This window comes from Nematolebias whitei, chromosome 2 (assembly GCF_014905685.2).
Source record: "Nematolebias whitei isolate Nwh7 chromosome 2, NemWhi1, whole genome shotgun sequence".
Lineage (NCBI taxonomy): Eukaryota > Metazoa > Chordata > Actinopteri > Cyprinodontiformes > Rivulidae > Nematolebias > Nematolebias whitei.
Genome location: NC_056499.1, coordinates 19034184 through 19058395, shown reverse-complemented (window position 1 = coordinate 19058395; position 24212 = coordinate 19034184). Strand labels below are relative to the sequence as shown.

At 38.8% G+C, this 24212-nt stretch overlaps 1 protein-coding gene across 1 annotated transcript; it reads left to right on the top strand.

The window, feature by feature from the left end:
- On the top strand, positions 1-24212 carry LOC119430081 (frizzled-3). Its single transcript, XM_037697516.1, has 10 exons — positions 1-335; positions 17526-17722; positions 19081-19422; positions 19573-19735; positions 19876-20175; positions 20321-20572; positions 22454-22602; positions 23292-23403; positions 23646-23809; positions 23889-24212. Exons 1-10 carry the CDS (start codon positions 33-35, stop codon positions 24109-24111), a joined length of 2205 nt encoding a protein of 734 aa, XP_037553444.1. The 5' UTR covers positions 1-32; the 3' UTR covers positions 24112-24212.

Here is a 24212-nt window from a genome sequence, read left to right as displayed (position 1 = left end):
TGAAGATGATGATGTCGTAAGACGCTGAAAATATGTGGAACGTTAAAATGCAAACACTTGTCGGAGGAGAATGCGCCGAAGACGGGCAGTCAAAAACCAAAACCATTGTCTGCGGACAAAACGTTCCCGTTTGCCATTTCTCCATCCTTCTTCACCTGCTCTTCTTCCTGACTAGCCCTGCTCTTTCCATCCACATAGACCATATAGAAAGCCACAGTGAGTTCAGCTGTGAGCCCATCAGACTGAGAATGTGCCAGGACCTGCCTTACAACACCACCTTCATGCCCAATCTTCTGAATCACTACGACCAGCAAACAGCTGCACTGGCCATGGAGGTAGGGTTTGTCCACGTCTTTTAGGTGATGCATACCACCGCGCAGCAGTTGTAAATTAAAATGTTAGAGTTAATGTTTAGAATAAGTTTATTTTGAGAATTTAAATATGTATATTAAATCAAATGCTGGTGCAGAAAAGGTAAATACTGCAAAGCACCATCCTGCAGACTTTTGTCATGTGTTGTGCACCTGCTGCAGACAAAAGGTTTTCTCTTGCAGCCTGTTGTGACGTGTCAGCATAGCTCGGATATACAAGTAGGTATAACTGGATCTGAACATAAAATTGTCAATACAAATGTTTGCTAATGCTGACAGTGCCTGTAATAATCCACCTTAGATGAAAGATGTATGATCCATTCACCAGTTCATCCATGTTTTGCTATTAACTTGTAGTTAACTGTCAGAAATGTTTTATGTACCTAATTGTGGTATTTGTTTTAGTGGATTGTGCGGTCATGTTTGCAAAATGTTGAAAAACAAGTGCTCATTCAGCGAAACCTTTGCATACAAAAATCATTTCAATAAGGGGCTTTGTTTTACACTGAGAAACGTCTGCCTCTGAACTCTTTAAGATGTGGGATCCACAAAGCCACAGGCATGAAAGTCGAGGATTTAACAGGAGCAAGACAAAAAAGGCTCAACTTGATCTGTCTTCCTCATGTTACAGATCCATCTTCTGCTACATGTCACTTCTCCACGTAGACTCAGATAAAAGTGTAGGCACTCACTGAGTCACTCCTGGCATTTATTTATTTTTAATCTGAGCTGCAGACAGCTTGTGCTACCTGTTCAGCAGCTGATGAAAAACAATATCTTCCAATGAGGTGCTTATGTGATTTGAAGATTCAGAGAAATATCTTTGTGTCTGGGCTCTGGTTTTCAGGAGAAGTCCTGTTTTGCGCACCGAGTGCAACAGTTACCATGTTACCTCTCCTTCCTTCTATTGTCACTCATGGAGAGTGTTAAAGGGCACTGAACAATTTGTTGCTCACTAACGTTGCTGTAATTACCTGTATGCTGTATTCAAATCAAAGCTTTTAAGGCTGGGACTTTTTGTTCATTTTATTAAAGTACTAAAAAAAACATGTAGAAATTACTTGTTAAAATTAAGACTTTGTCTTGTAGAGAAATTCAGGTAGAAACACTGATTATTTTGTCCCTTATGTTTATTTATTTGCCAACGTCTTTAAATACTAAAGCAACTATACGCTGAAGGGCATAGTTTTACCCGTGTTTATAGCATGCAACTGTGGTTGTAAGCTTAAATATCACAGATGAGGAACAAATACAGTCACTTGAATTAAGTTTGCTTCCAGCTGTTCATAGTTGGCATATTAAATGACTCCTGTTGAAAAGCTGATGAATTTGTACAAGGCCAATGTTGGTGGGGTACCTTGCATGTTTAATCTTGTGGGATTTTTTTTTTGTTTGTGTGGCGTCGTATGTGTGTGTGTGTGTGTGTGTGCTTAGTAAGCTTTTTCACATTTCAAAACTACGTAGATTGTCACGCAAACGATGGGGCAAACATTCTGTTTGGTTGGCTTCTTATTCCATCACTGCAAATTATTTTTCCTGCATCAAAATTAGCAATGAAGTCCTCCAGGAGTCCTCTGAAGGATCACTGCTCTCAAATATCTTACTCCCGTCAAAAAATTGAGGGATTAAGAAACACGGCTTTGTTCTTTTGTTTCATGCTCATGTTTCTACCACTGTATGATTAATGCACGTTTAAACTGTAGTCATAGCATTCGGTCAGCACATGAAAGACCACGCAATTGTTAAATCATGTCAATTCCCCACCGTCATGTCAAAACACGCCATCTCATACTCTGTGAGAAGCATCTGTTGTTGAACTTGATTTGACCTGGATGAAGCTGGAGCCAAGTAACTGACACCCACAGTCCCTTCAGTCATGGAAGAGGCAGTTTTCTGAAGAAGGCTCACTAGCAACATGAGCTCTGTCAGTTTTCCTGCTCTGCTCTGCTGTGAGCAGACATGATTGCCCTGGTGGGAACCCTGGAGGAAATTTAATAATCTCTTGGTAGAAGACGGTGGCTGCATAAAGCCATCTTCTGTCAATGATTGTGTGTTTTAGGATGATCCACATACACTACATGCATCGCTATATGACTGCTCAGTTGGCTCTAAAACTGAAATTTAAATACTTCATTAATAGTGCTGAATACTGTTTTTGAAGTTTGGTTTAAATTATCTTTGATTAATACAGAAAAGGACAGAAAGCCATCCTTGAACTCAGTATTTTATGGTTTGAGGTTGCATTTCAGCCACAGTTTGGGATCTTGTCAAAATTAATGAAATCAGGATCGCAGAAAACATAAATGTTGATGCAAAAAACGTTCAATACCAAAACAACTGGACTTTATTTGTAACCGAAGACTTGAATTGAGAAAGTTCCTCGGATGAGGAGCGAAACGTCTTCTGTTACAAATAAAGTCCAGTTGTTTTTGTATTGAACGTTTTTTGAATTTATCATGTCCTGGATGACTGAGAATCTTCACCAGCGTAAGATGTTGATGCAAAAAGCAGTAGCATCTAGAAAGCATTAGATAGTTTTGTCTTCATTTTCTGCTCACCGGTGATTCCCAACACTCGGCTCAGAGCAAACCTGGACTGAAAACAGTAAACAGAGCCATCATCCAAAGAAAGGCATTAAAAATGGTATACTAAAGAGCTAACTTAGGAGTTCAGGCCATCTGGACAGTTTCATTTTTTTGTGCTGAAACGTTTCACCTTCCATCCAGAAGGCTTCATCAGTCAAGGAAACACACAACAAAGCTGATTCTTCCCCCAACAGCTTACTCCAAAGTGGAACAAACCAGTTTTGTTTGTGATAAGATGGTCTCTTTGGTACGCCCTCCTATGCTTTTGCTTTATTTTATTCAACTGTTATTAGTTTCTTTTAAGATAATGGAAAGTTAAAGGTGATGGTTGTTTGAGCTTTTAGAAGAATAGAAAACTCTGTTTAACTCGGTTGGTAAGCCAAATTTAATTTACATATTTATGATTGCATTAATTCAAAACAGACTTTGTCAAAGTCCAGAGAATTTATTATTATTTTTTTTAATCAAACGGGAACAACTGCTGCCAGATCAGTCTGAGGAGCTGAAGATGGTCTATTACAGTGTAGCTACTGTCAGCAGCTGTCACTGTTTTGGCTCAGATCATATGCTGAATGTTTGCTCTGCCTCAGAGGCGAAGCTTGCGTGTCTTGGAGATCATTCCAGTGAGTTAGTTTATGTTAGGAGTCCTGTTTTAAATGACACTGTAAATGCAATGTTTTCTCTCATGGCTTTTTTTATATATAGTAGGCTTAGATAGGTCATAAAATAGGTTATTTGTTATGTGGAAGCTTATATATAAAGCTTATAAAACTGAGCCACTTTTTTTGTATTTAAATTTGGTAAAGCCAACATGATACTACTTGTACTTCCTGTGAGTGTTTGCCTGTGGGGGTGTTAGAGCAGGGGTTTTGGTCCCAGCTGTCATCACTCACTGGTGCAAACTAGCTGCTAATCTCTCTCAGCTCCACAATGACATTGATTCCCACACACTATGGACCACCCCATCTGCCACAATGGTCAATTAGACCTGAGTAAAGGGGGTGAGACGGTGAAACATGAGAGCAGGAGCTGAAAGAGGCCAGAGATGAGTTTAGAAAAGGAAATGGTGTAAATACTATTCTGGGGGTTGCATTTGTGCCTGCTTTAATTTTTGTTAATGTTTGAGTTATGCAATAGTGAAAATATAATCTTTATTGTCCATCTGCTGCAGCCTGACATCATAGTTCTTAAAGGATTAGCTGTTAATGGTGGCATTAAAGGTTCATAAATGTTTGAAACACTGGTTTTAGGTATGACACAATGGGATTGTGTATATCCAACAAAAATAAAGGTGAACAGATGAAGCGCAAAGGAAGTTCGGGGCAGCCAGCTTTAATCAGCTGGGTCTGCATATCCTGAAGTGCTTTATATTTGAAGACTTCTCCACTAAATAAAAGAACTTGTTCTCCTGTGTAGGAAGACTAAACTACAGTGGAAGAAGATGCATTATGTGCTGCAAGTAAGAAATTCAACAAATTGTGGTACCAAGCTTTTTTTTTACTCATTCTGAAATGCAAAAATTAGAGCATGTGTGTTGGCTTTGGGTATTTTCCTTTAGCAAAATTGGTCAAATAAATTAGACTTTCAAAACACAAATATATATTTTTAGAGTTTGTGAAATGAGTAGATTTTTTTTTTTTTCAAATGGCAGTTGTTGACAAAAAAAAATGTATTTATTTGGTCAGCGATTGATTGAAGCCCTTCATGAGGATGTTTTACATCTTGATTTTGTAGACTCATTTATATATTTATATATATATATTTACATGTTTAATGACAAACAATAGGGCCTCTGTAGCTTGAATTTAAAAAGCATTTTCTTAAACTTTGTACCAGTTTCAGTTTGTAGATTGAAAGGGTTTAAAGACCCGGCTGCAGTGAGTACTTGTTAACGTTATAGCTCATTCAGCTTGTTTGGACAGTTAACCGTTTTCTGTCATTAATCCTGGAGTGAAAGATGTTGCAAAGCTCATAAACAAACGGCCTGTTTGGGCAATAAAAGAAAGGATAATTCAAAAAAACTATAGAGCACTGTGTAAAAGGCAAATAGACAACTGTCAGTTATCACATGGCCACTGTAAAATCAGGAGAAATTCTATTCATGTCATGAAACGGTGACTCACACTTTTAATACTCCATTGCTTTAAGAACCATAAACCCCACCTTGTCCTGCATTCATCAGTATTTTTCATTTTTCCATAGTTTTCTACATTTATGAACAAATTAAATGTTTTTTTTCTTTTGTTTCTTGTCAATGGGTTTGAGTTACTTTTGAGCTATCTCTCTTGTCATAAATTGTTTTTCAACTCTTTAAACCATTTTTTTTCTTATTTTATATCAGTTTGAGTCTGAAATTACCAGTGACGCACTAAAGTAGATGGTGTATTAAAGTCCCCCCGCCCCCCAGTTCCTTTTTGATACAACACCAAAAGCCTGAAAAGTTGAGATCTATTAGCTTTAGTAGTTTTTATTGAATTGTTTTATGTTGCAATTCCAAGAAATTGCTTGTTACATTGTAAAGTGCATGCTCCTTATAGAGCAGTCATGTAGTTTGTTGTGAGCCTAACAAAGCATAATTAATAAGGTGAGCTCACTATAGGCTGTTCAATTACAATGAAAAGATGCACAAAAGCTTTTTAGTTTTATTTCTAAACATGCCAACAATGAAAATGGCAAATGTTAAAAACTAGTTGCAGATGGACTAATAATCCACTTGTCTCAAAAGTAATAAAGATAGAAGTGTTGATAGAGCATCGTCAGAAAGAGGGTGTGAGAAATTAAATGGTGGGAAGTGCAACGTGAACGCGTGGTTGGGTAAAGTCTTTAGACTTTACTGTCTCTGCTGTTTCTCGCACCACAAGGTCCTGCGTTTCAGAATCAGACTGGTTAATTTCTGAAGGGCCAACAGGTCCTCCTAAAGCAAGAGTGCGTGCGTGTGCGTGCACATGTGCATGCGAGTGTTCACAACTCAAAAACCTGTTTGAGTCTTGTTGTTTTTGTGTGAATATGAAAGAGGTTTGTGAGAGAGGTATGCTTTTGAGGGATGGCTGTGTTGCTTTTGTAGTGTGTGTGTGTGTGTGTGTGTGTGCACGTGTGTGTGTGCGTGTGTGTGTGTGCGCGCACGCTTGCTTTTCTTTACAATTGAAGAGGCTCATTACCCTATTTACTCTATAGACAGACAGGTCCTCATTCAGTTTAAAAGTTCCTGTTTATTTCAGCTGAACTCTTAATTATCCTGCCTGTTCTGACAGTCTTTTAAAACTGCCAACCCCATTGAAGCAATTATTTATTTATGCACTGAACAAAGGCACTGCCTGGTGCTGTTTGTTGGCAGACTGTTCCATCTACGTAGCTGCTGCTACCACTGCTTATTTAGCCTCACGATTCCTGAGAGAGATTTGAAGAGAGATTTTCCATTGATCGAATACATAGCCAGTTATTTACATATTGTTCCATAGCCTGGCATAAAGTAACACAAGTTTTTCATACATAGCATTGAGGTTTTTGTTTCTCTAGCACAGTAGTCATTGTGTTGGTACTGTATATCAAAAGGTTAAATATTTGTGAAAATGTTAAAATCATGAAAATTGCATGAATAGTTTTCACCTCTTTGAATCTTTCGATTCTTAAACCTATATTCAAATTTACTGAGTGTGAGTTTACTGAGTTTTTTGTGAATGAGATACTTGATCACTTTTTGAATTACTCATACAGTTGACTGTATGGAAATATAATCAGATGTATTTGAAATATACACATTGAAAAAACATAAACAGGAATGGAGCTTTGATTTTGTCACAAAACAAACAAAAAAAAAACTCAAACTTTAAGCACACAGGTCCAAGCATATTGCATACTGGGAATATCTACACAGCTTCAACTTGTCAGGTACTTACACTGGCGCTATACATTTTATTAAATCTGAACATCAGTGTGCTACTAGCACTAACAGCAATCTTTGATGCAATCATCTGTACAACATGCTTTTTGGTTGAGAAAATGCATCAAGAACCATTTTTCTTGAAGAGGTGTAAAAATGGAAAGTATCTCATTCACATTGACAGAAATAGTTCAGAAGAACTTTTGTTTTTAAGAATGCAAAATCTGTCACTTGTGTTTTCAGTTCTGAGTAGCTGTTCGCTTGTCTTGCCTGTTAGTTCCTGACTGCTCCTAACTGAGTGTGGCTGGTTCTCCTCTTTCAGATGATGTGAAGCCCTCTGGTGCACAATTATACAAATGTAGGTTATCCATGTCTTATGGTCCTAATCTGAACCCATGACCTGGTCTATGAAGTGTGTGGGTGAAAATGTGTCAGCAGCCAGTTGGAGAAGTTTAAACCAGCGCTAATCCCAACTTACACTAACATGCACACAAACATACACACATTTGCAATCATTGATCCTCTTCTCATGCAAAGCTACTCGACACAATGCTGCTCTTATGTTTTCAGTATACTACAAATCAGAATCAGCGTCAGCTTTAAAAGCGCCTGTGCCTCTAATTGTGCACTTATCAAGACACCCGCAGCTTTTCAGCACTCCAGAAATGGCTTGCATATTAATTCATTTACCGTAGTTTCAAGGCAGGTTGTTTCTCACATCAGTGCCAACACAATATGAAATGTTCTTTTTAGAAAGTAAAGTCTTTATTTGTCCTGATATTAATATAAGACTAAATAAAACCACAACACACACAACAAAAAAATTCCAACATATGTGAATTGTATGAAAACTTTAGCTGTATTAACTTATTTGAAGATGACTATTATCTTGATAAAAAGCTGTTTGTTATAAATTGTGTTTGAGAGTTTAAATATGTGTGGTAAGCAGACAGGAGATTTATAGGATGTTAAGACGTGTGGGTGATCGGATTCAGCTTTATCGTCACACTTTGATTCTCCATCTTTACCATTTAATTTGCCCCTACTGTCTTATGCTTCTTAGACTCCTTTGTTCTCATTTTCACACTTTTTGCTGTCGCCTCATGTGCAAGCTTGTTTGCTCTACTTTTTTTTATTGTTCGCCCTTTGTAGAAGATCTACAGAAATGTGAGTGGATGAATGTCTGTGCATGGCCATGAAAGAGTCTTCACATCACCTGTTGCCATGGTAGTTAAACTGGCTGAGAAGGAAAAGGGAGGAATGGAGGGAGGGAGATGGACAGGGGAGGGGAGGAAAATTGGATGATGTGTGGTATGTTCCAGAATAAACCAAAAGGACAAGGGAGAAAGAATAAGGCCACTGTAAATTAAAGAAAAATAGAATAAATGAAATATTTAGTTGCTGAATTTACATTTTCTTAGAACACTGACTAATCACAAATCCTAACAGTCTAATAATAATTGTACTCTGGTTATATAATCATTTTCATGCTTTGTTTTGTTAAAGGGGCCTACAGCTACACAAAAAATTGGTTAAGGTAAAAAGACACCAACTAGGAATGGCCATTCAATTTAGCTTTGTTCATTGTTGTCTGGCAAAGACGGAGATATACGACTCATTAAAGATACAGTTTCAAGTAATTTCAGGCTGTATTGTCAATTATTGCATTAGCCTCCTTTTAGTGTAGCTATTAACATCAAGACATCCTACACCTGATTGGGTTAATGTGATACTCCTCTGACCTCTTTTCCTAGACCTGCAGTCTGCAGCTCTTTAAAGCTAACAGAGAAATAAATAAGGTTTACATTTTATAACTATTGTGTAAAAAAGTAGAAATATATGGCAAGTCATTTTGATAGCACCAAGAGTTGTTAGAAGTAAAAGCTTGCCTTTAATACAAACGATGAATACAATTTGAAGTAAATGAAGGTATTTGCTTTTATAAGAGGAAGTGTATGAAGTTGCAAATATCCAACAATCTGACCTAATGTTTTAATATTTTAAAGTGGGGTACTTGCATTTGTTTTCCACAACTATAGGAAAGACTCCAATAGACCTGCATGGTTGTGTTAACATTTTTGTCAAGGGGGGGTCTAAACAAGAAATATGCTTTTTTTTGTTTGTGTATTTTTTGTCCCCCACTTGTAGTAAAAGAAGGGCAGCACGGTGGCACAGCTGGTAGAGCTGCTGCCTCTCAGCGAGCACGTTACCCTGGTTCATATCCCGGTCTGGGGGCCTTTCTGGGTGGAGTTTGTGTGTTCTCTCTGTGCATGTGTGGGTTTTCTCCAGGTACTCCCGTTTCCTCCCACAGACCAAAAACATGCATGTTAGGCTGATCGGTAACTCTAAATTGTTTCTAGGTGTGAGTGAGAGAATGAATGGTTGTTTGTCTCTGTGTCCCTGCGATGGACTGGAGACATGTCCAGGGTGTCCTCCGCCTCTTGCACAATGATGGCTGGACATGGGCACCAGTGACCCCCGTGATCCAAAAAGGAAGAAGTGGGTAAAGATGGATGATGGTAGCGAAAGAGTGTTCTTTTTTTGGTGGGGCGGGGGGTGTTCCCATCTTAAAGGGTCACCACAGCACAAAGACTTGGACATTATTTTTACACTGGATGTCCTTCCTGACACAACCACAGACCACCGAGCTACCACAGCTCTCTGTGTGGAGCAGAGAGCTGACATCTAGGGCGATGGTGGATGTTAAGGGCCCAGGGTGGGGCAAATGAGGGTGGAGGCAGGTGTGGGTCTTTCACCTATCCCACCCACATTTTGATGTTGTCTGTACCAGGAGTTGAACTGGCGATCTTCCTATCAACAGGCCCACCTTCTCTAACCTCTATGCCACCACTCCCTAACAAAAAGTTATTTGTGAAAGTACAAATAACTGTCAACAGTCTTTAATTTTATGTCACAAACTAGTTTTCTGCAGCCAAAGCAAAGGCTTTTTTATTATTATTATTATTATTACACTGTTATTATTATTATTATTATTACACTGAGTTGCGTTAACTTTACTTGAACCTTAAAGTCCTGCAGCTCTGGGCAATTTTTATTCAGTATGAAAAAGGAGCAGAAATTATTTATTTGATAGTAACAATTGCTAACCCTTGATCTAAACTATGAGCTGTAATTGTTTTTTTAACTTAATTCATTCTACCTGCAATGTTATGCATGTTTCCTAATCCTTTGTTAATAGAAAGGAAAGTATTTTTTTGTTTTTATCAGCTAAAAGCAAACCCTAGTAATGTCTTTGTGTGCAGCTACTGCAGTAACTTGAACTACATTTGATAGTTTGTAGATGTAAATGTCCTATATCATCTACAAATTTTAACAATGCTCAGCAAGGAGAAAGGTTTTAGAGAATATTACTCATGAGATATGGCCTATAAAACTAAAAATTATTTTATTATTATTTTAGCAGCGAAATGGTAAATAAACCAAGGACTAGTCATAATTTTACTTTTAGAATAAGTTAATGGATGAAAACAGTAGATTAACCATATACTGCATTTGACGCATGAAGATGGAATGTATGTTGTTTTATAATCCCCACCCCCAATATAAAATGACAGAAAAGATTGGGGGGAGTCAATGGAGGCTGATGTTAATAGGAGCAAAAAGGCAAAAGAAGTGAAGGTGGACAAGTCCATGTCAGCATAATTGCTGGGAGTAAATGGGAGGCAAGGAAAATAAGACATGAATACAAGAGAGAGAAGATGGGAGGGGAAGTGAGCGTGAAGGGGAATGCCATTAACGGCTTTGTGCGGTCCTCCCGACTGAACGATGGACAGACATGGATAAACCAACAAATGGATGAAAGAGGGAGAGAGTGTGAGAGAACTGTGCCCCTTTCTTAACCGTCTATTCAGAGATTAGGGAGGAGAGCATCAGAAAGTGCAGTTCATGTATTTAAGACCAACGCCTGTGTCGAGCGCAGGAGAAGAGGCAGGCACATCGCCAGAGTTTGTGTATTTTGCAATTTGCATTCCTTTATGAACACATTCATTATTGATGCATATTGGAGTGAGGAGCTATAAAATGTAGCGTGAATTCAAATTCATGCAGTAAAAGTGGAGAATGGAGACAGCAGAAGAAATGCAATACTGGAAGAAAAAAGGTGGGTGGTGCAAAGACACGTATGGAGTCATCGTGTAGCCATTATATAAGTGAGCTGTAACAATGCACTTTACTTACACTGCAGGGAGTAAGAGAGAATGTAATTTGGCTCTAATGCATTAAAGGTGCATGCTGGTAATACCTGGCAGGAGCAGAAATGTGGCAGGAGATAGGACGAGGCGTTATTGCTTCACTGACAGAGTAAATAAAGGAGTTAAGTCTCATAGCGGAGTCAGGATGTTGTAGGGATGTGCAATATAATGAAAGCAGCTGATGGAGTCTGACAGTGTTTATGCTGCAGGCTCTATGCTACTGATTTGAGAGTGAGTTGAGACAGATGGCATGAGAAGAGTGTGTGTGAGGATGATGTGGGCAACGTTTAGTGAGAAAAAGACAAAAAATATTTTATTTTTTTCCATTTTAAAGTTTCTCATATGTCACAGGGGAAAAGAGGGGTGCATTGGGTGATAGTTCATAGTTATCTGATCAAATGTATCAATAGAACCACAGCCTACAGCCTCTAAATTTATTTATTTTTTACCCTAAATTAATGTCATAAAACAACATAAAACAGTCAATAAAGCGATTGTTCAGAGGTAAATGAAAGCTGTTTAATATGATACATTATTTGATAGTCACACCACAACACCAAGTGTTGCAGCTTTTGATAAAAATCGTTGGATTGTGGCCAGTTGGGGGCTTGTGTTTTTGGAAGCGTCGCCTCAACAGCCTGTCACCTTGATATGACCACAAAACAAAGCTGGTGACAGCTAGAGGAAGTGTGTGAGGTTCTCACACACTAAGCGCTCCTTCAAATTCATTTGACTCTCTAATCCACCGAGTAACAGCCACTCTTTTTCTTCTCAGTTCCTCTTCTGCTTTCTGTTTTTTCTTCTGCTTCTTTATTCTTGCCTTTCTTTTTATTTCTCCCCCTTCTGCACATGCCAAATTCTCACCACCCCACACAGACACACCCACACAAACTAATATTAACTAAACAAAATGTTTCATCAAATTGACTTTAGAAAAATGTGTAAAATTCTAAAGTAAAACTCTGAGTTGTGTGCTTTCATTTTGTGCTTGGGTAACCAGAAAAGATACACAAAGGAAAGTTGGTTGTGATTTAGTTTATTATTTATGTTTTTTAACTTTAACATAAGTATTTCTCAGCCAAGAACCCCTCTCATTACTAAAACGTATATGATGTCACTGATATTCTGTCATTGTTGCAACATTTAATTTGATTTCACCAGTTACACTTTGGTCTCTGTACAAAGAGAGTGGAGAAAACACTGTGTTCAGTCTCAACATGCTGCTGCCTAGCACTAAAGGTTTGATGCAAACACACACAACTCCATATTAAAAACACCACCGTCTCTGTTTGCCTCTAACATCACAGCTATAATTTCTACCTCTTGTTTGCCAGAAGTATAATTGCCTGTATTATACAAGTGTTAATCACATGCCTCTAACTTTGTGTTTTACCTTTTTTCTGTTGTGTTTTCTTTAACCTTTTGTCTCTTTGCTTCTCCCTGGACGTCAGTGGAGAGAGAGAGAGTAAAGAAAGAGAAACTTAATCCCTCCATTGAGTCAGAGGTGGACCAGTCGGGGGTCTTTTTCTTTTTACACAGAAGAAAATATTCTGGTTCTATTCTTTTTATTCTGAATGCTCACAGTTGCATTCTTTTAATTCATATGCAAAATGTATTTCTCAACCCCCAACCTCCCCAAACATTTTAAGATGGTTTTGCTGATTATCCAACATTTTTCAGTCCGGTCATCTGGACAGTTTCCTTTTTTTTTGGTGCTGAAACGTTTCGCCTTCGATCCAGAAGGCTTCATCAGTCAAGGAAACGCACAACAAAACTGATTCTTCCCCCAACAGCTTATTCCAAAGTGGAACAAACCAGTTCTGCTTGTGATAAGATGGTCTCTTTGATACGCCCCCTCCTCCATTGCCGGCCCTCTTCCTTGTTGACAGTCTTGTCAGACTGGTTGAAAACACCAAAGTCCATGCTCAATAATCCAGTTATACAGTCCAACATTTTTCAGTCAGGTCATCTTGACAGTTTCTTTTTTTTTGTGCTGAAACGTTTCGCAGGTCATCTTGTCTATCTGGATGATTGAGCATGGACTTTGTTGTTTTGCTGAATAGTTGAACAGGTCCCTCTTGTTGTAAATGAGTCCTCGTGGCTCAATGAGATTAGTTTGTATAATAAAGGTTGAATTAAAAAAAGATATTAGACTTGCCTTAGTAAAATACCTGAGTGTTTTCTACTCACAACTGTTACTACTGTCACAGTATTTTTCTACCTGGATTATTGAGCATGCATCAGGATAAGTTACTACTGTCAATTTACACTGTGCTCACTCACTTGTGATGAAGGGCTATACTTGTTCAAGAATTGTTTTTCCTATATTAAAATACATATTTTTGATGCTTGTACTTTATAATTAATGGCTGCATGTCTTATTCTACTCATGTTTGGAAATGTAGCGACTGAAACAGAAAAAAGTAAAAACCAATAGTAAGGCAGAAACTCATGAAGGAAAACTAAAAGCACTATATGTTTGGTGACTGTAGTAAAGTCTTGTCTCCACCCCATCTCATTTTTCAACATTATCCATGTTTTACTTGGAGCCTGCTTTCCCCCTCAGGGCAGTTTTGCAGGCTTTTCCATTTTCCTCTTCTCCATGCTTGTCTATCACAACTGACATACATAATGTCAGGCAATTCACTTGAGTTATTCTCTGTGGGGAGCTGATTGCCAGTCCCTTCCTCTTTTGTGGGGTGGCACAGTAAAGCCACTTAATATCAATATTCGCTTTGTGAAGAGAGATGGGAGGCAATTGCCCTGAATGTCAGAATAATTGCACACAGCGATCTGCACACATGTGACTATATGAGCAGGCACGAAAACCTTGCTTCATCACGCACATGTTTAAAAACAGAAACTGGGACATAGACTAAAAACCCGAATGAAGACACGCATGTAAACTCGCACGCACAAGACAGAAGGGTAGAATGAGGATACACAAAGCAGGAGCCTCAAACAGATTTTCAGTGGAGTTTGACTGAGGTGACTTAAAATGAAATAAAAAGCTTATTCTCTTCCAGGTCAGAAAAGACAATTCAGAAAATAGTTACCACTTTCAGTTGTGGCCTTGGGCACAAAGCATGTTTGTATAAGACAGGTGGATAAATGGGGACAACAATGGATTGTCAGATTCATATCAGAGGATGAGACCATTTTCAGATGATATTAACGTTAGTTTCTTTAGCTTGCATACACTTGTCTGCAGTGTGGGATGTAACAAAGTACAAGTACTTTGTTACTGTACTTAAGTTCATTTTTCATGTGTCTGTACTTAAGTAGAGTTAATTGTGGGTACTTTCGACTTACTCCACTGCATTTTACATTAAGTATCTGTACTTTCTACACTACATTTCTATAATGCGTTGCATTACAAGTTACATTCACGTTGTGGTTTTTTTGATTTGTTCGTTAGTTTGAAAGTAACCAATGGTGAGAGGGGAGTTGATCCACTGAATCACTGCAAAGTGGGCAGGTAACGTTAGACCCACCTTCAAGAAGAGCTGGACCAATGATGTATATTCTAGTATATATGTCACTGAGCTGGGTGCACCCACAGCACCGCTAACACACCCAAAATGTATTCCACCACAGAGAGTCAGCCAGAAGATACATGCCACCCATGGCCTTATTGAAATATTATTGAAAGACTGTTAAGTACAGCAGGACAGATTCTCTCCCTAAAGAGTCGGACTGGACTCAAAAAACTTTGAAAACCAACTTCTTCTGAACTTGAACAAGAAATTCTTGCTGCAATATTAAAATGTGTCAGTTCAGACGAGATGTCTCCAAATGGCTCGACACTCGGTCCAAGTTTTAAAAATGGTGTCAGGAAGTTAAAATATTGTTCACTATTGACCCATTACAAGGTGGACTAGACAGTATTTTAACTAGAGTTGATGACAAACTGGAGTTGAAATGATCAGCACTTATTCCTTTGTTAGGTGTGTTTAATGTCCCTTTTTTTCAAACAGACAAATTTTACTTAAATGTGTTTACTACAGTTAAAATGACACATTGGATTTGATTTGTGTAAAATAAAAACTTTCAAAGGTAAAATTATTCCACTTTCTTATTTTTAGTTAATGGCATTTAACTCTTCAGGTCATCTATGAAATTCTGACACAGAGTCACAAGTCCAAGAGTGAACTGTGTCACAGAGTAAACACAATAAAAACATGTATTATCTGCAGCATTGTTCATTAAAATGGCTCAACACTATTAATGTATTACAGAAAATATACATATGGTAGGCACACTTAATGATATTGTAGACCATTGCATTAGGTAATACCTTCAGCAAGTACTTTTACTTTTAATACATTCAGCAATACTTTTACTTTTAATACTTTAAGTATTTTTAAAAGCAAGTACTTATTTACTTTTACATAAGTAAAAATGTTAATGTGGTACTTCTATTTTTACTAGAGTACATTTTTGTCTGTTTATTTGTACTTTTAGTTAAGTACAGTGTTTGAGTATTTTCTCCACCACTGAAGAATATTCTCCTACTTTTCCTTTTATTGATAAAACGCTCACATTTGGCTAACATAACATAAATGCTCTCTTTTTTTAAATGTTTTAATCATGTAAAAGCTGTGTTAAACGTAACAGAAAAACTAGTTTGTAATCTTGTTGTGTGGCCATAAGATTCAGAAAAATGCATTGTTTTATAAGAATTTCTTCATTTATTGTTATTGAAAACAATCTTATCGTTTGACTTTCAGCTTATTCTCTCAGTGACTGTTATCCTGCATCATGCTGCTCAGTCAAACATTGTACATAAACTAGAAAACTGTTGAAATGCTCATTGAAAGACGATAAAAACTGCTCTGTACGCGTGATGTTCATTTTTGTGCAGTACTCAAAACTGTGTCACGCGCTCATGCACCACTGCTTCCATTTACTGGTGGAGCATCTCCTCCATCTGTGAATCTAGAACACAGCAATTGAGTAACGATCAAAATACACTTACAACCTATGAATTCACTCCAGCATGCGCACAACGCATATTTATTGATGCATGGATATTTGCACAAATACACTGACACACTCTGTAAGCATATACAGCAGCTTTTATGGTAACTGATCAATGAAAGTGCAGTGTTTTGTGTCACTTGTACACATAAATCACATCTACCCAAACGCCAGGGCCCAGATTCACTATCGTTGTGCTGTCTGTGTTATCTGCTTTATCTCTACCAGCTAATCTTTATTAGCTCCCCTTAGCTGCTCAGCATCATATTCACAAGCCAAATTGTGCTGATTATATGCGCTAATTAGACATCGATCAAATTCAGCAGGTGCAAGTACACTTGTAGCATCAGAACACAGCAGATACTGTACATGTTGTCCACCCTGCACAAACTGAGTCTGTTATAAACCCATCAACAGCAGAAGTGACCGAGAGGGAGAAAAGTTTTCTGCAGATTTTAACAGATGAAGTACAAGAACGTCTGAATGGGTCCAAGAAGAATCATGTTCAGGAAGACATTTCTAAATTAATGTGGCATTTTTGTCTTTGTTGATCATTATGCATCTTTATTTTGACTTAAGTTGAAAATTAGATCCTTCTGGACCTCAGCGTGCATGTTGTGCACACTTCCCATGCGCAGAGGGTCAGACTACTGCACAGAGGACGCGCAGGGTGGGGTGGATCTGCAATAAATGTCCCAGAAAATAATTAGTATGTGCTCAGTCTGACCTGTGAATGAATCACTATTTGTTGAATTGTTCTGCTATCAGAAGGTTTGACATTCTGCAACAACAGGGTTTTATGTGCTGTTGTTTTTTTGTTAGTTTGTTTATTTCATTGAAAGAAACGAGTTATAAGACTTTTCCTGATATGCCAGCACTGTTTTAGTGAAGGCAGCAGATTGCTAAACTACTTCACATTTTTCATCAGCGACATAAACACCACCCAGGAGAAAATAAATATATACTGTAAAAATAATTATTTGACACAAAATGCATTTTGCAACAGTCCTGGTCTTTGAGAATCGGATGCTTTTTGCCAAATTTGCTCTTGCAAAAGCCGTGCAAATCAGTGAATCTGGACCAGCATGTTGTGTGCACTCAAGCATTGTTTATTGAAGGTTTTACAAAAACACCCAAAGAGCGTCCTCCCTGCACAACACAAAGGAGGTTTCAACAGTAATGGTCATCCTTTTAGATTGAATTCATTATTGCTGCAGAGTTTAATGCACATCATTAAGTTGTCACCAGTGTGAAGTTTCTGCTAAATGTATATAAATCACACTTTTCCAATTATCTTGTGTATTTCAACCAAGGCTACAAAGATCATAAGTCTTATTTTTAGACTTTTATTTACCACTAAAGGGAGCTGTATAAAATGTGTATGTTGCAATTTGCACATAGTGTAGTACTTGACAAATGCTTTCGATTTATACCTTTGAGCTTCTGTTGTTCATATTATAATCCTGATTTTTTTTTTCTTGTTCTTTTCGTTCCAAAGCCTTTTCATCCTATGGTAAACCTCATGTGCAGCGCTGACTTGAGGATGTTCCTATGTGCGCTGTATGCTCCAGTGTGCACAGAGTATGGCCGTATGTCCATGCCATGTCGATCCATCTGCCAGAGAGCCAAGGATGAGTGCCACAAACTCATGGAGATATTTGGAGTAGCTTGGCCAGATGACATGGAGTGCAGCAGGTATGAATGTAAAATTTGATTATCAGTTTTAAAATGCCTTGTAATTTGGCTACTGGTGGTAGCTTTTCCAGTGTCAACATTCAACAGCAGACGGAGTTCAACAGGAAAGCAATCGACTCAGTTTGATTGACTTCAGTAGAGATCAGGGAAAATCAATCAATCACATCAGGAATTTTTGTTAGGGATTTATACATCAACTGATGATTTGCTGTTGGGAGTCAATGTCTGAGGAGTCTGTCTCGTTTTCTCTGCGTCTGTCAGACCCTGTTGAGATTTGTTGTTGTTTGTCTGTTAGAGATCAGTCTGATTGGCTGTCCAGTTAATTGTTGCACAAAAAAGAAAACGGTGACAACAGAGGGTAAATGCCAAATCAGTATTCCACACACACTTGTTCCATCTCTTTTTAAAGCATGCATTACATTTCACATAAATTGAATACCTAAAGAACCAGAGGACTGTGCATTAAGAGATGAGCGCTGTATGAAATATAAAATTGTTTTTTTTTGTCCATTGCTTTCATCAAGTTGATCAAGTGGTTTTTGTAATATATTGGTGTTGTTTTCCCCAACACTCACTACTGTCAAAGCTTTTCGTCAGCATTAGTTTATTGTATGAGTCTTTGAAGCCTTCTTTCTTCTCACCAACGGCATTTTCCAAGTTCTAGTTCCTGCATTTGTCTGTCAAGTAAAAATGAGAGCTCTTCTGTGTGCTTGATCCTCTCCATTATTGACTTAAAAATCCAGGCATGTCTGCTTTGTTACACATCCCTAATCCATGTCTAAACTTGCCGTACTCGGTGTGTAAGATGTAAGCTTTGTGGTTTTTGTGGTTTTCTGCAGCTGTGGATTGCTTTTGCAACACCGTGAACCATGAAGAAGTTCTAAAATGCATGTCTTCCAATTCAACTAAATTATGTAGGTGACCACACAAATAAAAAAAACTTCAAAAATTAAGGTTTTACGGTGACATAAGGCAAAAGCTGAGATAGAAGTGGTTACATGAAAGAATAAAAAATAAAGATGAGGATTTGGTGCAGCAAACATGGAACCATCAGCTGTGGTGTTACTGTCTGCTCTGGAGCTGTTTTTCTGGTGGTGTAACTGGTAGACAGACAAAAGTCTTTGCCTAATTACAGCCTACATAACTTCAAACTGTAGAGAGGTGAAGCATGGCACACGTTGGTGTTCCAAGTACTGCTATGAACCCAAAATACACAAACTGGTTACGAATGGATAATGTGGGTTAACATTAGTTTTTTTTTTTTTCCTTCCTTCTTATGTGTGACGAAGTAAAGCAAAGTTATAGAAATATTCAAATCAGATTGAGCTGTAAGGCCTGACTTGCGTATTGTTTTCTAGGTTCCCAGATTGTGACGGAGCCTATCCTCGCCCAGAGGACCTGCTGACGGGCTCTGAACTCCATCCTCATCCAGGGGACCCGCTAACAGGTTCAGAACCCACTGACCAGTCATCCATGACTGTCCAGAGGGATTATGGTTTCTGGTGCCCCAGAGAGCTCAAGGTTGACCCAGACCTGGGTTACACCTTTATGGGGAGGAAGGACTGTTCCGCTCCCTGCCCCTCCATGTTCTTCAACCAGCAGGAGCTGACCTTCACCCGATACTTCATCGGAGTCATCGCCATCGTGTGCCTGTCTGCAACGCTCTTCACATTCCTGACTTTCCTCATTGATGTTACGAGGTCCGAATGACTGAAAATTGTCTGGTTTCTAACAGTAACTTTGAGTGTATCTCATCAGATCACTTTCAATATAATGTGAACTTCAAAATTGAATTTCAATTTTAATAAATTAGACATTACAAACACACGATTGATATTCTTTGTACAAAGGTTTCGATATCCTGAGCGGCCAATCATCTTCTACGCTGTGTGTTACGTCATGGTGTCTCTGGGCTTCTTCCTTGGTTTCCTTCTGGAGGACAGAGTAGCATGCAATGCGGTGATCCCTGCACAGTTCAGAGCTTCTACCATCACACAGGGCTCTCATAACAAGGTGAGACTTTAAAACACTTCCATAAATTAATTACTGCTTTAACATCACACACTTTTGTTATTCTGATCCTCAAAGACATAAGATTTTATTGACTCCTGTCATATGGTAGATTAAACAGTTATTCTTCTCATTGTTCTCAGGCGTGCACGCTTTTCTTCATGGTGCTGTATTTCTTTACCATGGCTGGCAGCGTGTGGTGGGTCATACTGACAATCACTTGGTTCCTGGCCGCTGTGCCTAAATGGGGCAGCGAGGCCATTGAGAAGAAAGCCCTCCTCTTCCATGCTGTTGCCTGGGGCCTCCCAGGGGCCCTGACTGTCACCCTGTTGGCCTTGAATAAAATAGAAGGAGACGGGATCAGTGGAGTGTGTTTCATAGGCCTGTATGACATCGATGCCCTGCGGTGGTTTGTTCTGGCACCACTCTGCCTCAATGTGGCGGTAAGTAAAGCTATAAGAAAAGAGCTGAAAGAAGTGATGAGCGGGAGGGTATGATAGAGGGATTAGTGAATAGATTGAGTGGATGATATCTTACAAGTGTGGACTGTAAGAAACAATGGCCTTCATTAACTCTTGATTTCTCTAGGTTGGCGTCTCCCTGCTTTTAGTGGGAATTATTGCTCTAAATCAAGTACGCATGGAGATTCCTCTGGAGAAAGAAAACCAGGCCAAACTGGTCAAGTTCATGATTCGAATGGGAGTATTCTCTGTGCTCTATCTCGTCCCGCTGACGACTGTGATTGGTTGTTACATCTATGAACACACCTACAGGAAGATCTGGGAAACAACATGGATGGAAGAGAACTGCAAGCGTTTCCACATCCCTTGTCCATACAAGGTAAAGTCAAACAATGATGGTTTTACACTTTCACATACTGTCATCTGTTATCTGGAATTTAACTGTAGCGATTAAACAAATACATAATTATTGGTTCTAACCATATACCTAAATCATTTAACATGTTTTCTTTTTATTGCAACAAAAGTGCATTAGTTGAAAATAATCCTCAGAGGCATCTAGACATTTCAGCAGAACACACAAAAGAAATTAGACAAACTCTTGACAAGATGCCAATGTATTTAAATCACAGTTAAATGTTATTCAAATGGTAACACAAAACATACCACCAAAGTTAGCTGGTGCGATGCGCTCAGGCAACAACTCTTGATAAAAGATGAGATATGAGATAAAGAAGAAAGGTGTGCGTTTGTTTTTAACGTGTTGAGTCGCTGATGTGCAGCAGACCATCATTTGTAGTTGTTAGCGTATGTAAATGTGTCACTGAAGGGATCTGAAAACACGACTGATGCTGTGAAAAATACAACTATTCAGATGATAAACAGAGCAGAAAGATAAAATCATAAATGGTTTCATTTTCATTCAACTATAGGTAAAAGTAAAATAAAAAAAACTTTTGGTAATAATCAGCTCAAATGTAGACATGTATTACTAATTATCAGGACTACAAAAAGGAGAAAACCCACATCGGTTTAAACAAATCCATTAATGATTAAGGGGTGTGTGTGTGGGTGTGTGTGTGTGTGTGTGTGTGTGGGTGTGTGTGTGTTCGTTCCCTGGTTGATGGAGGAGAAACCAGAGTGCTGTATGCATCATTACTTCACCTAATGCAGCTCTCCAGTCTGACTCCACAAAAACTACAATCTTTGTTTTGCTCTGGACTTCTTTGTCTTCTTGTCTTTCACCCTTTCGGCTGATTTTCACACACTTGCATCTTTCCGTCTCCTCCGTCTTCCCCTCTCCTCCCTTTCTCAGTTGGTGTCTCTTTCTCAGGGCTTGCTAAGTCATGCTCTGCTGCCCGTCTTCTATGAGGGCTTTGTAGCCGTTATGAAGAGCAGTGGGAGTGTTTTTATATAGTCTGGCTCTAATTAATAACCCAAATAATGGGAACCACTCCATCTGGCAAATAGATGAGTTTAAAAAAACATTCACAAATAATTTATGTGTTTGTGATGCATCAGAATTGTAGACAACTGCTGGCTGTCTTGTGACAGGCTGGATGAGTGTGCAGGCAGGTGCAACCACTCGTGTTACTTGTCAGCGTATGTGTTCATGTCTCTATCTATGAGTGACCTCATGAGGGTCGATCCCCATTACGTGCCATGTAGTTTTGGAATTTTATTATTGCCATGTGTCATTTGATCTTTAACCTTTAGCGGGTAGGTTTGTGCTCGTGTGTGTGCACGTGTATGGCAGAGGATAGTTATGTTTTTAGAAAACTAGAGATCTTGGGTTCCAGTTAGTCATTTACCAAAGACCCAGGACTTTAATTTCATCTTGAGTTATTAAAATAGAGCTATTACTATTTATTTTTTGTTTGTATAACAGGTCACCCTAAAAAAAAAAGTCATGAACTATAAATTATGCATATCAATAAATCAGAAGTGTGTTAAATGTTTCCAAGTTCACGAGTCTGCTGTTATGATTATTTTTCTAAAACTTTAAAGGATATTAAAGCATGTGGATTTGATAATCAACTTGCTGCATATAGTTTTCATCATTACAAAGAACTGCTGCCCCCTAGTGGGAGACATGGTAAAGTTCAGCTGCTGTTGAACCCAGCTGAAGTTCAGCTGCTGGGTTCTTCTAGGATTCCTCATCGTTTTTAACATTAAATGGCTGACAAGCTGTTTTAAATCAGTTTTGCTGGGTTTGTTAAAAAAGTGACTATTTAAATATACATATTTTTCTCCCTCTTAGGTTAAGCAGAGTGGTAAACCAGCCATGGTTTTGTTCCTAATTAAATACCTGATGATGTTGGTGGTGGGGATTCCCTCTGTTTTCTGGGTGGGTAGTAAGAAGACCTGCTTTGAATGGGCCAGCTTCCTGCATGGACGCAGACGCAAAAAGTAAGTTGACCATGAGCGCACCCTAAATGTCAGGTTTTATTTATTCACATAAACCACCCACAGCTTCCACCAAAGATCTTCCTCTCTGTTTATATGTTTTCTCACATCAGTTAACATCCTTGCAAAAAAAAAAACTTGTCCTGAATCTCTCAAGACAATTTTTTCTAACCTGGTTCAAATCTTCACACTAAAGTTTATCTTTGAAAACATATGTAAAACCATAATTTTATAATTAGATTTATAATTGGATTTCACATGTAATTAGCACAATTAAAACATTTTGTGTTCTTTAAGTCTGAACAGACTTGGACATTAAAGCCTGATCACTGACAGTACATACACTTTGAGTTGGTGATTGTGGTTAAGGCAGGAAATAGCGTAACAGCACATGTTGCCTATTTGTTAAACAAAACTTTTGTCTTTCTAAAGTGTAGAACTTTTTCATACAACTTTGTTAAAACATGAACATTATGTGCACTTTTGTTTTCAACACCACATTAAACTTCAGGTCTTTTCTTTGTCGTCACAAACTCATGTTTGTTTTCAATCTTCTACTTGCATCATTATTGTCTTTCCACTTCTCCTTTAAACTTTCACTCTGCTCCATCTGGATCATCTTATTGTTGCTCATTTTACCTACAGACGCTTTTGTCTTTTCTTTAACCTCCTTCACTCTTTTCCTGCAGCAGTGGTGTGAATGAGTCCCGACAGGTGCTGCAAGAACAACCAGACTTTGCCCAGTCTCTGCTGCGTGAACCAAACACCCCCGTCATTAGGAAATCCAGAGGGACTTCCACTCAGGTATGACTGCAACCTGCAGTTCTCCACAGGTTGTCACTTTCAGGTTCATATAGAAACATGAGGATAAACTGGAGCAGTTTGTACAGTGAAAAGCAACAGTTCCAGCAGCTTTTGAAAGAAAACATGGCACCAAACGCTAAGGCTTAATAGTTATTAGTTCTTAAACTATATCGAGACGTGACTATTTAGGTTTGATACGTTTTTTCTGACGCTTAGCTCTTTAACTTCTCATCTCTCTGTAGGGCACCTCCACACATGCCTCCTCCACTCATTTGGCAGCTCTAGATGACCTTGACGATACACTAAGAGGTCACCTTGGACACGTTGCATCAACCAGAAGCAAACCCAGCAGCGTCCACAGCAAGGCTAGCTACCACGGCAGCCTGCGACGCACTCGAGATGACAGGTAGAACAGCGAATTCCCACCATTGTTTTCTTTTCCCCTTGTTTCTCCTCATTCTTATTTCTGTCACCGTCTCTCTCAGAAGCGATTCGATAGCTTACCGAGGTGCACAGGAGCACAGTTTCCATGGCAGCATGTCTCGTCTTGACCACCCGCTCTCCACTCACAGCAGCCTGCATCAGATAGACAGCCACTCGAGGCGCAGCAGCCAGCGGGACGTTTCTGAGGCACCGCATACGCTCATCACCCACGGAGCCTCAGCAAGTGAGAGCCGGGCTGCTGAAAATGATGGAACCAGCGCCTGAGGGGTCCCCAGGTTCACAGAAAAATGCTGAAATCAAGCTGCTGAATATTGATCCTCAGCAGAAACGACAATGTTCAGTGTTGAATTTTCTAAAAAGAATGT

Bases quoted from the DNA above. Each gene is read 5' to 3' on its own strand.
- LOC119430081 (XM_037697516.1), top strand. From the start codon at position 33: ATGTGGAACGTTAAAATGCAAACACTTGTCGGAGGAGAATGCGCCGAA. The intron at 19,736-19,875 runs GTGAGACTTTAA...CATTGTTCTCAG, and splicing joins CACAGGGCTCTCATAACAAG to GCGTGCACGCTTTTCTTCAT. The intron at 20,176-20,320 runs GTAAGTAAAGCT...TGATTTCTCTAG, and splicing joins CACTCTGCCTCAATGTGGCG to GTTGGCGTCTCCCTGCTTTT.